The sequence below is a fragment of the Loxodonta africana genome, chromosome 15 (assembly GCF_030014295.1).
Source record: "Loxodonta africana isolate mLoxAfr1 chromosome 15, mLoxAfr1.hap2, whole genome shotgun sequence".
Lineage (NCBI taxonomy): Eukaryota > Metazoa > Chordata > Mammalia > Proboscidea > Elephantidae > Loxodonta > Loxodonta africana.
The window spans coordinates 27,457,197-27,472,437 of record NC_087356.1 but is presented as its reverse complement, the minus strand read 5'-3'; the positions used below and the strand labels follow the sequence as shown (position 1 = coordinate 27,472,437).

The following is a 15,241-nucleotide window of genomic DNA, read 5'->3' as shown; positions in this document are numbered from 1 at the left end:
ATTAGAGAGCAGTGATCATCATGTCATCCATACAGATGTTCGGTTTAAAAAATGTTTGTTGACTAAATAAAGCCATCTCAGGTTTAGTGCTCAAGATTTTGATGCCTCTTGAAATGTAGAATTAACAGGTTGGAATTGCTGAGCTTAAATACAGTTGCCATGTAATAGAAAGCCTTCTGGGATGTCTTGATGACTGTGGTCTGTGCTGATTTTGAGGTAACAGTGATTGGAAAGAACACAGGATTTGTATTAACTTTGTGCCATTGGGGCAAATCATGTAACTTCTCTAGGCATCTCTTGTCTCACCTATAGAATAATAGCAGTAGTTATGTGAAATTACTTGTAAAAAATTATGATTGCTATGATACCTGACCCAAATTTCAAATTGTTATTGCAAAACTTTAAATTTCTGGAAGAGAAAATAAGGGTAGTTTCTCAGTAAGCTAAAGTGAAATAATGATACCATCAGAACTTTAGAGTTTAAATCAGAGGTTGTAGACTGGGAGTCCATGGGCCAGAAATAGCTTGCAAAGTAGTTGTTGGTCTCACAGTATTTAAAAATTTTTAAATCAGTTGCCAACTTTTAAAAGTCAGTTAAATTCACATAAAAATCTGGATTTCCAGCTTAGCCTCTTTCTAAGCGCTGTGGTAATAGACTGGCCCTGAGTAGCAAGATTGCCATAAGGGATATGGTTTTTCCAATAAGCTACAATCCTTTTTGTGTCGGTACACTGGCAATTGCCATTTATTATGACATTTGGGTTTTTGCTTAGGGAGATATAATACTAGTTACATTAAACCTCTATCAAAAACTATCAAAATTAAGGACTGCTGGGGCCATATGTTTGGAAGAAAATGATGAGAACACAATCCTTTGTAAAAATGAATAGTAATCCTAGGTATTTAATATACACAGTGTGTCTTATAAGAGAGTGCGATATAAAATGCTGGCCTACTTCATTTTTTCCCCTGTTCTTGATGAAAGTTGGTTTGTTAGGGACATATACAGTCAAACGAGAAGTAGGTACACATAAATACAATCAGGTGCCAATAAGGACCATTTAAAAGGTTGAAGGAAACATTATGGGATGCTTTAGGCATTCTGTTTTGGCCTTCTTGTACCTATTCTTTGATCTTTTAAGTCTATCTTGGCAAAGATATTTAATGGCTAAGATTGATTTAAGATCTTTAATATCTTTTTTTTTTTCATTGTGCTGATAGTATATAGGCTGTATTACTTTGAAATAAGTTGCCTCAATTATAAACTTATACCAGCCTTTTCAGGTCTTATAGAATTTCTCCTTTACATAATAAAAAAAAAAAATTCACCTTTACATACATAGTGTTTATTCAACCCTCTTCACTCAGTACTAAATTGTTTATAACCTCAATTAGGGAATGCACTCCCCCTTTCCCCTTCTTCTTTTCTAAAATATGGAATTGTACTTTTTTCGAAGGACCAGCTCAATCGTCCCCGTCTGTAACACCCTCTTTTCAAAAATTTCTTTTCCTTTTGAAGAATTTCAGTGTTCAGAAAAGTTAAAAGAATGCTACCATGAACGTTCGTATACTCATCACTTAAATGCTGTACTTGGGACTTTAACTGAATCGCTGTCTTTCTCTGTGTTTGTATATTGTCAAAGCTGAGCCATTTTGTAACATACTTCACCGTATTTCAGCTCTAAATACGGCAACCTGTGTTTGTGAGAATAAGAGACTTCCCCTACATAATCACAATATAATATGTCACACTCAGGAAATTTAACATTGATACAATACTATTACCTAATATATAGCCCGTGTCCAAATTTTCCAAATTGTCCTAAAAATGTCCGTTATAGCTGATTTTTTTCCTGAAGCCCTATCCAGACAAGTATAACGCATTGCATTTAATTTTCATGTCTGTTTAGTCTCTTTTAATATCCCTCGATTTGGGTCCATCTGATTGTGTCCTCATGATTAGATTCATGTTAGTCACTTTCAGCACGAACATTACAAAGGTAATATTATGTTTCTCAGTGCCTCACATCAGGAGGTACACTATTGATTAAGGCAGCATCCACCAAATTTCTCCACCATAAAGGTACCTTTCGGCTGACTCATTAGGGGGAGAGTAAATGGGAGTATGGAGTAAGGTGTATATAAGCTTATATATGACAGACTGACTTGATTTGTAAACATTCACTTAAAGCTCAATAAAAATTATTAAAAAAAAAGGTACCTTTCTCTGTTTGTAATTAATAAGTGATTTGTAGAGTGATACTTTTAGACCATGTGACTATCCTGTTTCATAATAATCTTTGACTCAGTGGTTTTAGAATGCATTGATAGCACTTTTCTGAATCGTGATCTTACTATGGGTATTGTAAAATAGTAATTTTATATTTTTATGATTTCCTCCATATTCATTAGTTGACATTCTTCTGTAAACAAGAATTTCTCTCCTTCTTAAAAATTTTTTAAAACTTTTGTTTGTTCTTTTTTCTTAGTACCGGTATGGACACATGGACTCTTATTTTTTATGCAATGAGTATAGTCCATTCTTTCTTTCTTTTTGGTTCTCCAGTTGTTCCAAATTTGGCCAGTGGAAGTCTTGTACTTTGTCTTTTTGACATGCCTCCATCAATTTTTGAGCACTTCAGTTTTTTTTTTTTTTGGCCCAGTATGTTCTAGGTTCACTGTGTACCCTCTCTGCTCCAGCACTAGACTCAGGCATTTCTTCAAAGAGCTCTGGTTCCTTTGATATTTAGAAATCTAGAATGATATTTAGAAACTGAGATGTGGGCATTAGGTATGCTCCTTTTGTGGACACAGTTAAAAACATACATGCCACACCAACACATGAAAAAAACCCCATTGCTATTGAGTCAGTTCTGACTCCTAGTGACCCTGTAGGACACATACATTTTTATAAATCATGAGTTAAAGCCGATAATTCTAATCCTAGTGTAGTAGTATCACAGACCTTCTCCCATTCCGTATTTGTATCTCTGAGTATTCTGGTTCCCATAGTGTCAAACGGAACCCTGATGGTGCAATGGTTAAAAGGTATGGTCGCTAACTAAGAGACTGGCAGTTCAAATCCACCATCTGCTCTTTGGAAACCCTATGGGGCCAGTTCTACCCTGTCCTATAGGGTCGCTATGAGTTGCAATTGACTCATCGGCAGTGGGTTATAGTGTCAATATATTTATTTGTTTACCAAATTATAGGACATATTCCAAATGGTTTCAGAATTACTGTGCAGATGTCACTGAAAGCAATAAACTAAGTTTAAGATTTCTTTAAGTTCTTTTTTCCTCACAGAGTATATCTCGCCGAGGCTGTGTAGTTTGGAGTATTGTGTTCAAATGTTTCTTAGCATTTTTTTCTTCTATGTGATGATTACTGTGCTAATACACAATTAGGTTCATCTGTTTCATTTTATATTATTTTTTAGGGTTCCCATATTCTTATTAATTTAATTTTTTGAATATGTAAAATATGAACATGATTCAAAGACGAAACTGTGTAAAAAGATTTATTCAAAGAAATGCCATTCTCTTTATTCTTTCCATTTTGTTCCTGTCCACCCATTGTAAGTAATAAATATCGTTAGGTTTTGGGTGTGTGTGTGCATGTGCGTGTGTGTGTGTTTGTACCCTTCCTTATACCTTATACAGCATGATTATTAATAGCATCATACATATATATTTTTTGTACTCTTTTTTTCACTTGAAAATATATCCTGAAAATTACTCCATATCATTAAATCATAGAAATCTTTCTTATTCCATTTTTACTGTTAATAGTATCCCATTTTTTGGACTTACTGTAGTTTCCAGTCAATTTCCAATATGTTCTATTAGAAATAGTGTTTCAACTACACTATTAAAATACATTAAAAAATACATAAAAAAAAAAAGAAACAAGCAAAAAACCTGACAATACCAAGTCAAGTACTGGCAAGGATGCTGGGCAGTTGTGGCTATGGAAGTGCAGATGGTACAGTCACTTTGGAAAACAGTTTGGTAGTTAATTATAAAAATACACTTAGCATATGACCTGGCAATCCTACTCCCCAGTGTTTACCCAAGAGAAGTGAAAACTGTGTTCACACAAAAACCTGAACCTGAATGTCTATAGCAGCTTTATTCATAAATCACCAGAAACTAGAAACAACCAAAATGCCCTTCAGTGGGTGAAGGGATAAACGGATAAATCCATAATTGAAATATCACTCTGAAATAAAAAGATTTGAACCACAGACATATTAAGTAGCACAGGAGAATCTGAAATGTATTATGCTAAATGAAAGAAGCCAGTTTCAAAGGCTGTATAGTGTATGATTCTACTTATATGACGCTCTGGAAAAGACAAACAGAATATAGACCACTGTTTGCCAAGGGCTGGGCGTCAGGAAGTGATTTGATTTCAAAGGGCCATGAGGGCATTTTGGAAGGTGATGAAGCCTTTTTTTTTTTTTTTAAATCTTGATTGAGGAGCCCTGGTGACACAAATGGTTAAGTTTGTGGCTGCTAACCGGAAGGTTGGCGTTTGGAGCCCACCCAGTGGCTTTGTGGTAGAACAACCTGGTGACGTGCTTCTGTAAAGATTACAGCCAAGAAAACCCTGTAGGTCAACTCAACTCTGTTACATGGGATCACTAGGATTTGACAATGACTGAACCCCACCTAACAACAGCAACAGTGATGGTGATTACAAGACCGTATGCATTTATCAGAACTTAAAGAATTGTTCATTAGAAAGGCAAAATTTTCTGTATTAAACTTAAGAAAAAGGTTAAAAAAAAAACAAACTGAGATTTAAAAAAAATCCATATAGTGGGAAGTGTATTTTCACAATAAGTTCCTAGAAGCAGGATTGTTGCATTCAGTAGGAAATATATGGGTAGTTTTGGTAGATGTTGTCAAATTCCCTCCATATGAATTGTACCATTTTCTGCATCCCCTGCCCCAGCAACCTATGAGGTGCCTGTTTCTCTACAGCTTCTTTAAGAGAATATTTTGTAAAGCTTTTGAATTTTTGCCAGTCTCATAGATGAGAAATGGTATCTCTGTGTAGTTTTAATCTGCTTTCTCTTACTGTGGGTGAACCTGAGTATCTGATCCTGAGTTGGAAGGCTATTTTTATCTTTTTTTTTTGGTAAATAGTTCCCACATGTCTTTTGCCCATGTGCATTTTTTTCTTTCAATTTTTATGATATCTTTATATATTAGGGATATAAGCTCTTTACCTGTATAATACATTTCCACCTACTTTTCCTGAACTTATTTTTAATCCTCTCAAAACTTTTATGTTTAATATCATACATAGTGCTGAATTGCCTTCCCCCCACCCCCCCACCCCCTCCCCCCGCCTAACATTTTGACTTTCTAAGCTTGAAACGAATCCTCATTAAATAAGACTAGCTGAATTTTTATTTCACCAGTGGTTGGCTTCAAGCAACGACTTCTTGAGGGACTGCCCTTTGATTTTAGCCATGAGACTTTTCGCGGTGCTTTTGATAAGGAGAAGTGGTCATCTTTTCCCCTTCATTTTCTTCTGCTTAATACACATACTTGAGCAAATTAAGTAGTAGTCTGTTTAGGGTTTTTTCGGGAGGAATCCTAATAATCTGTTATAAGTTCATTAGCAAAACCCTGTACTATTTAGTATGGAGCTCTTATTAGGGTATTGTTATATGCTCACAGACTTAGTAAATCTTTATACTTTTGCTCATTCTAGTCACTTAGAATCCCAGGCCTTCTCTTTTGTTGGTCTGTCTGTGATGTTTAGTCTAACTCCATGAAAGCCTATGTCCAAGTGAATTCTCCCTTATTTTTACTCTTCTTTTCTCTAAAGTTTGGAAGCAAAGTAATTTAGAAAATCACTCTGATGAAAAATGTTTCCCAGCTATTTCCTAGTTTCCAGACATAATATGGGTAGTCACAGCTGATCCTCTGAATGAAAAGGCAGTGCTCCTTTAGCTAATAATTTGTTTTCTCCCTGCAAAAAAGTGCCTGGTACATTTTAATGACTTGAGACCCAACTGATGCTCAGAAGTGGGTACCAAGTCCCTGCATTCACCCACCAATACTGAGAAACTCTTTTGTACAAAGTGGTAATTAGCAGCATTACAAGGTAGAGAATGACTCAAAAAATTAGTGAGAGACATATCTAAATTCCTTGCAAACCTCTATTGTATTCTTTTTGAATGATCCATCTCCTTTGAAAAGCTTCTTAAGAGAAAAGCAAATGGCCAGTAGGTATGTGTGTGTGTGTGTGTGTGTGTGTGTGTGTTCTGGGACAGCTGTAGTAAAAATAGGGCTAGGGCACACTATTGCATTTCTGTTTTGTTTTCTTGTGCTGTCTTGATCAGCAGAATAGGCAAGTCTCTCCTAGTACATTTGCTACTCTTCTTGAGTGGAGAGGAGCAAGCAAGCTTTTCTTGTGCTCTCTTCCCCTTTTCCTAATGATTATGCTTATCCAGCAGTGAAGTGGTAGATTTACCAGGTTTGTTTCCCTGCCTGCCTTCACTAGTGAGTCTTTTAAGATAGTATGAATAGCTTCTAACTCTGAGTCCTTTTTTTTTTTTTTCAGGAGGAGGTGGTGGTCTGTTAGAAAATAATAAATAAATATATCTATTAAAACTTGAGGTATCATCTATTTTAAAATCAAAATCTCTTTTTTAATATTTAAAAACATTTTTTCTTATCCTTTGCTAGAGTAACTTAGCCATTACCTTTCTATTTTCTGTTTTTTCTATCTGAACTAAATTTGTATTAGAGAAGAAAAACATATCATAAAAGTGAGATCCTGATGTTTTGCAAGAGTTTTTATAATCAAAAACGCTCATTTTTCCTTTCTTCCTGAACAGCTAATATTTCTAGTTTTACTCTGAATCTTTGCATCTTTCCTAATAAGTTCTGTCTGTAGAGGCTCATAAGACTTTATTTTCAGTTTTTTAAAATTTTTATTTAAATGAATCCTACTTATACGGCAGCTTTTCTCACTTCCTTGCTTCCCATCTCCAGATGCTTTTTAGCCATCCAATATAGTGGCAAAGCCCTGGTGGTGTAGTGGTTAAGAGCTTGGCTGCTAACCAGAAGGTCGGCAGTTCAAATCCACCAGCTGTTCTCATTCTTTGGAAATCCCATGGGGCAGTTTTACTCTGTCCTATGGGGTTGCTATGAGTTGGAACCAATTCGACAGCCCCTAACAAAACAACATGCTGTGGCGTCTTGTGGTAGCTGGTGTATTTATAGGATATAAATGCTACTTAATAGCAAATATTCCACAGATAAAAATTAAGAAGTATTGCTTTGACTGAAAACCCATTGCTGTCAAGTTGATTCTAACTCATAGCGACCCTATAGTTCAGATTTGATTGAAGCTATTAATATTTATCATATAAATGTAAACATCATTGTACTAAAACATATTAGCCATATGCGCTGGTGCCTAGTGGATACATGATCTCTAGTGAGTATGTGAATGTGTAATTGTGGAAGAATGCAGTAATTGTCTCCATGATATCTACCTCTGGATATCAGCTACCCATAAATTATTTTAATAGATTATTTTTGGTTATTTTTAAATATATCCAAGTCCTCTTAATTTATACATGAGACCGTGCTCTAAGGCAAAGTTATCTTAGTTACCGAATTTAAAATCTTACCTGCTATTTTGCTCCTCCCTGAAAAGAAATAGATTTGAACTAGCAGAAGGCTTTCCATTCAAAAACTAGATAGGAAATTAGGCAGCTGCTGTCCTTGGTGATGAAATTATTTCATGTGAATTCTTAAGGAAACCAACTAGTTAAAAAAGTAGGATAATTTAGAGTATACTGTTTGTAGCTACTGTTGATATCTTCATGGATCTATTTGAACTTCTAGAAAAATACAGACCCCAGTATCTTAATGTCTTGAGTTCCTGACTGCCAGGCAGAGGAAATGTTTAACTATTTTAATCATGTTTCTGTATCTCAGAAAGAAAGCCCTTATGAGAGGAAATGACAACGTCCTACCACAAAGTTATCTCTTATCAGTTATAGTCTCTGTCGATAATGATTTGTCAGACTTGGACATGTGTAAAATGCAAGGCCTGTGTTATTTACTTTGGAAAGGAAAAATTAGATGAAGCTGATAAAGAAAGAGTCATGGCTTTTGTTAGGAGACAGAAACCATTAGAGACAGTCATTGTTAGCTTAGGAAAGTGTCCTTGGGCCCCTCCCTTGGCCCCTAGCTGAAACCTAAACCTGCTTGAATCATTCTTTGCAACTTCAGGGGAAGGAGGGAGACAGCAGGGAAGAAGAATGAAGACAGCCTTGACAGAGATTTAGCATTCTAAATGGGGAGCAAAATGTGGACCTTAAAACAGACTTATTATTATGAGTTGGGAAAAACTGCCTTTTGTTCTGGTATCCTTCCCTTGCCCCCATATATTTAGATTTTTGAAAGTTCAATTTTTATCTCTCCAAAAACGAAGCATTCCTTCACGTAGAGTGTGTGTTGCTCTTCTCCTTTTGCCTTTCTGTAGCTGTGATTCTTTTTCATTAGTAGAAGCAGAGAAAACACATCTAGCTCAAAGCAACATGAGTCAGTGCATACTTTACATACCTTTATTCTCACAGCACTCCTGGAAGGACGGCACATCTTAGTGTTCCTCACAGAAGGGAACATAGAGGGAAAAAAGGATTTCTAAATATTGGCTATTTTGGGAGTGGAGAATAGGGATTGTGAACCGAAGCCCTATTCTGTGCCTTCTTTTTTTTTTGCCTAGATTTCAGTGCACTGCTGTCAAAGCTGATAGTTACATGCTTAAGAGGACTTAACTGGATGATATAGTTCCAGAGGCTAAGAAACAGCAGAGCAAATACTTATAAGTCAGGGCACTTGGAACAGTGTGAAACTGAGTAGCATGATGTCAGGAGATCCTCTCACAGAGAATAGATTTAGTTGTAACTACTTGTTGGACATGATAGGAAAGGCTTTTCTTCACTCTCTAAATAACTCCATTTTTAAAGTCTCCTCAGATGAACCAATCTTAGTGTATTAGTAACCAAGCATCTTTCCTTAAGGGGCACCTTAACTTATTCCTGACAAATTTCTAGGGAATCTGTCCCCTAACAGGTATGTTCATTCTATAAGGAAGGATTGCTCTGACATGTGAAAGGGATAAGGCTCTGTCTGAAAAATGGCTAGAAGCAATTTCCTTTTGAGAGAGGAAACTATGGCTCTGAGAAAAAGCAAAACAAAATAAACTGCATTAAGAAGAACATATAAGCAAAGTTAGGATTGAATTAGTTATTGAAAATGAGGTAAGAACATTTCCTTAAGCTTTTTTTGTGTGTGTGTTTCTCCTCACTTACTGACACGGTTAGGTTCCAAAGACCAGGTCGTTATGTAAGAATCGGCGTTGTATGAAAATGGAGGATGACCACATCAGATCACAAAATGGAAGATTACCTAATTGCCAAATTACATCATTACATAACTGCCAAATCACTGAAAATCATGGCCCAGACAAATTCACAGATAATGTTAACATCACGGCCAGTGTTACCCTCACCTTGCAACTTGGTGTTCGTTACTGCCAGACATATGTCATTAGAGTGCAAAATAGATAGTAGATTTTTTTACTATCTTCGTAAATGCAAAATGTCGGTAATGCAGTAATCAATAAGTGAGGAGTAGGTGTATTTATAATACTTTAAAACCACTGATTCTAAGTGGAAGAAAAAGTTTCATTTCCTATACAGATTGAACTTTTTTTTATATATACTTCCTTCTTGTCTTTCTATAAATACATGTATAGTTTTTATGTAGTATAAATACTATTGTAAATATGATTTTAGAAAGTATTTTTACCTCTTTTGAGATTGTGCTTCACTAGTAGGTGCTAGTTTGCTGGCAAGATAAAATGAATTTACTCTAAATCTCCACTTGGCACTTAAAGAAAGGAGACTATAAAGATGCTTTAGTACTGTGGTCATTTCATACAAGATTCCCTGTTGAATCTTTTTGTGTTATTAGGATAAAAGTGAATGTCCATTCGTATTCTTAAAGTTAATATTTTTGGATGCTTTTTTATCCTACTTCTTCTTTAACTACACGGTGCCCATCTGTTCATAAAATATTTTTGTGGTGCTCATTAACTCTTCCAAGGGTTGGTTAGTTGGTTGTTTTTTTTTTTTTTTTTTAAGTAAAACCACGCTTGGGCCATGGTATAGGATCTTGAGCTCTTTAACATCAGTCTTTGGGCTCACATAAAAATTTGTTCTGAGTACTTACTAAGTATGTAGCATTTTGAGGTCCTTAAACATAGAGATTTAGTCTCTGTCCTGGATGCAAAGCGGATGAACAGAGCAGTCAATAAATTTGAACTGGTGAATATAGAGAGATAATTTCTTGAAGAAAAAGAAAGTAGGTATTGTGCTCTTGAATTGTAGAGTGAGTAGATTTCATTAGGAAAATTACCTTGTGAAGAAGCTATGTTCCAAAAGAAGAAATATTTATAAAATTAGGATAACTGCTCTTGTTATCAGGAATCACTTTAACCCAATTTAGGTATACTAGTTACAGCAAAAATTTCTGCTTGGTATTTATTTTGATTATTTCTTTATATATATTTTTTCATTTTGTTTGTTCAACATTTTACTTTCAGCGTCCTTTGTAAGTCAACTGATAGTTTCCTTTTTAAATTGCAACTTACTCATTGTCAGGTCACATAGCAAATCAGTTTCTACACCAAGACTATATTCCAGTTCTTCCCTCAAGTGCTTTTTTTTTTAAAGCCTTTTCTTTTGATGCCTAGGTTTAATCTACATTCATTATCTACATTATAATCCACTGGTATTATTCTAGGTTTGACTTTTTCATTTATTATATTTTTTGTATGACTTCCCTTCTCTTCCTAGCATATTTCTATATTTTGATTGCATGCTGACCTAAGTATTCATTAATTCTTGTGCTCTTCAAAAGTTGGTTGTCAGGCAATTCAATTTGCAAATTTTGTTTTTGACCACTGAAACCTAAGTTTTTTTTTTTTTTTTAATGTAAACCACCATGTATCTAAGAAGACAAAGTCAAATCATCAAAGTTACATTCCCCCATGTTTATTATTTTTCCCTTTAGAGCCCCATGCTCATAGGGTTGCTGTGAGTCGGAATCAATTCAATGGCACACAACAACATCGGAGGCACATGACCTGAGATGTAGCTCTAAAAGCAGATGCAGGACCAGCATAACTTGTTTCTTTTCTTTGCTATCCGTCGTTGTGGGCTTTGTCTCAGCCTTGGTGTATATTTTCATAATTTACTAATTCAGTGGTAAAATATCAGAACTGGGTGCCTGGAAGCATGGTTTTGTTTGTTTTGTATTTCTCTTTTAGAAGCTAGAGCTGATTTTGTTTTTCTTTATTTTATACACTTGAATGCTAAAAGTAAGTGAATTTTCTCTTAATATCTGTTTTAATATTTTGTGATAATCTTTGTTTTGTTTGCAGGTACCTGGGGCCCAAGATTTGGTGGATTTCTCTCCTGTTTATCGATGTCTGCACATATATTCTGTACTGGTGAGTCTTTATCTGGCTCTGCCTAATAAAGGTGTATATTGAATTCAAAACTCTGCTTTCTCATTTTTGCTAGTTTTTCTCTTCATTATTAAGAGTGAGAGATGGAAACTATTTGTTGTTTAAGGAGTATTATAAAAAAAAGAAGTAATTATTTTCTTGCTTCTGGAATCTTTCATGTTTGTCATGCAATATATAGGTAAAGTTAGCGATGTTCATTTCTATCAGTCATCAGCAAATTAGTAGATTATATCTACAAGTAGTCACATGCACAGTCAGATTTTTGTTCTTAATTTAATAATTTAATAATAGTGTTATTTAAATAACAATAGCCTACTTATTAAAATAGACTGTTTACTCTTTATTCTTGAGTACAATTATTCCTTTTGTCATATAAAGGAATTTAGAAAATAAAACCTATGGGGGAAAAATATTATGGTTGTTAATGAAAATTTAAAGAAATGACCACTTTCCCCATCTTGGCAGTACACCTGTATGCAAACACACAGACACACAGAGGCAATCAGAAAACTAAACTATGAGGGTAAAATATCAACAAAGAAATTGATGAGAGGTATTCATTACTGGTATCTTTGGTAGCAAAGTTCAGGGAATCTTATATCAGGTTATTTTAAATATGTTCCAGTATGTCTTATTGCCCAGTCTGTTATCTATTTTCTTCCTTCATTTTTAACATATTGTCACTTAATCATTACTCTGGACAGTTTGGGACAGTGGTCTTTGGACTTTATGGCCTGAAGTATTTTGCAGCAGTCTCTCAGTATTTCAGAAAACACTTTGAGTAGCTTCCTCTCTTTTCCTCTTCTCTCCTTTATAGATAAATTTTGGAAAGGACTGACAACTTTATAATGCTGAGTCATCTCATTCATGGAAGAATAAAATTTTAAACTCCTTAAGTTTTTTTACTTACAGTTTTTGTTAACATTTTTTACTTTATTTTCTAATTATTGCAGATATTGAGGAACACTGTTGACATCTGTCCATCCTTGAAATAAGCCTGACTTGATGAGCACTATTATTATATTTTAACACCTGTGAAATTTAACCCCTTAAAAATATATACACACATATTTTAGTATTGCTGTATTTATGTTCACAAGTTCCATAGGCTTAAAATCACTCTTCTTATATGGTTTGAAAGTCAGCATTACTTTAAAAAACCCATTGCTGTCGATTCGATTCTGACTCATAGCAACCCTATAGGACAGAGTAGAACTGCCCTAGAGAGCTTCCAAGGAGCGCCTGGTGGACTTGAACTGCTGACCTCTTGGTGAGCAGCTGTAGCATTTAACCACTCCGTCACCAGGGTTTCCAGCGTTACTTTAGCCTCATCAAAATGAGTTGAACATCTCTTCCTCTTTTCTATAAGACTTGTATGAGATAGGAATTATCTGTTCTTTGAAGTTTGGTAGAATTCATGTATGGAATAGTTTTTCCATTGCCACACCCTTTTCCTTTCTCTTTTATCATCTTGCTTCCATGCTCCATGACTTTGTTTAGTCTGTTCAGTAGTATGTATGGATATAGGAGTTCACCGTTTTTGTATTTAATCCAAATGCCAGTGGAAAAAGAACCATATTCACTCACATCTAGTTTTAAGGCTTATAGCAAGCATCATAATTTCAAAATCAAGTGGATTTTTTCTGAAAAAATAATGCATGATCTGTGAGAATAGGTAGTTTGTTTTGTTTAATGTTACAGCTTATGTACCAACAACCACACCTGGTACATAGTAGGTACTTAATAAGTATTAGTTGAGTGAATTAATAAATAAGTGGTAGCAAAAGAACCTAGTACATTGGTTTGAACATATGCTAACTTGAATCTTATTCATTTACTTATTCAGTAAGCACCTACTGAATTTCTATTCTGTGTGAAATGGATTTGAAGAGTCAAGAATGTATAAATTAAGGGCCCATGTTTTAAAAAGTTTCCGTCTACGAGGGGAGAAGTCACATTCCATGAATGACTATGATATAATACTACTATATCTCATCACTGTGTGTATATATTAGTTTTTATAAGCTTTATTAAAATTATATAAAAAAGGTAACAGCAATTTTCCTGGAATGAGAACCCTAATAGTGATCCATAAGAGCACTGAAGTAATTTAGTTGTGCACTTAATAACTGTGTAGCGTTAGGCAAGTCACTTAAACCTTAGCTTTCTCATACGTAAAATGCAATAACAGTTACCTACTTCATGACAATTATAGATACTGTATGAGTAGTGCCTACCTCAGTCTCTGGCACATAATTAGCATTTTTTTTTTTTTTATAATATCTGGCAAGAGTTAAATATCTGATACTGATGGTTGAACACACTGGTATTTCAAAAAGTATATACTGTGAAGTATAGTCGTATAGATAGCAGTCGTAGTCTGTCATCAGTGTACAAAGTTTATCGATTGTATAACATTTACACATTCTTAACTGTACAGTGACTATATAGTTCCAAACTGTGTAGAAGCTAGGACATACTGGTGGTTATTTAAACTGCGCATTTAAAAATAAATTCTACATATTGGTATTCTGTAATGTTTAAATATTTGGTATTCATAAATTTTTTATAACAATTTGATAAAACATTGTTTATATGGTATAAACAAATCTCTTTCTCTATTCACTGTTTTCCCTACTTTTGCAAGGTAAAACTAGTGATAAGAACTCAGCCCTAATTTTTTTTTTGAATACATGGATTTTTTTTAAGTTTCTACTCTTCCAGACCTATAGGGCCTTGAAATAAGGACAGACTATCTCCTTAGCTGAAGTGAGGACCACGGCATGTATAACTTATATGCTAGTGCTGACTTTTTACATAGGTTATTTTGGGTTGTAATTTTTTACTTCTCTGTATCTGTTTCTCCATTCTTAAAACACTAATTTATACTACTGTATGGTAGAGGGTAACTTCATAATATTAAAAACAAAGATATTTAAAAATGGATTACTTAATATAAATATTTGTAATATAATTTTTTTCTTATACCCTGATGTAATTAATATTAACAGCAGGCCTTAAAAAGTGAGAATTTAGGAATAAAGAAATGGGAACTGAGGGGAAAATAAACTGTATTATTCTCATTTCTTTCTGTTTCAGTACTTATTGCTGTGTTTTCATTCTTCATTCTCTCTCATCTATCCAGTATACCACTACCCTGAATATCTTACTGGACCTTTTTGTTACATTTGACTTTGTTGATCATTTATGCCTTAAAACTCTTAATCCCTTTGTCATCCTTTACGGTACTTTTACTTGTTGCTTGCTTTGGTCTCTGTGGGCTCTAACTGTTCTTTGTGTATGTGTGTATATATGTATATTTATAAAACCAAACCAAACCTGCTGTCAAGCCAATTTCGACTCATAGTGACATTATAAGGACAGGGTAGAACTGCCCCATAGGGTTTCCAAGGCTGTAAATCTTTATGGAAATAGACCACTGCATCTTTCTCCCATGGAGTGGCTGGTAGGTTTGAACCACTGATCTTTCAGTTAGCAGCCAAGTGCTTTACCCATCGCACCACCAGGGCTCCTTGTGTCTATGTATACACACATAAATTTATATAAGCATATATATACACACACACACATATTTATACATATTTATGCATATATACATATAAACCCCCAAACCAAACCTGTTGCTGTTCAGTCAACTCTGACTCAT

At 34.7% G+C, this 15,241-nt stretch overlaps 1 protein-coding gene across 21 annotated transcripts in view; it reads left to right on the top strand.

Moving 5' to 3' along the window:
- Positions 1 to 15,241, top strand: part of EXOC6B (exocyst complex component 6B) — a 712,770-nt gene that overhangs the window by 315,355 nt on the left and 382,174 nt on the right. For all 21 annotated transcript variants that reach the window (XM_010593648.3, XM_023552767.2, XM_023552763.2 and 18 more), the window contains one exon: positions 11,488 to 11,556. In XM_010593648.3, coding sequence (XP_010591950.1) covers positions 11,488 to 11,556 — 69 coding nt within the window. The remainder of the gene's footprint in view (positions 1 to 11,487; positions 11,557 to 15,241) is intronic.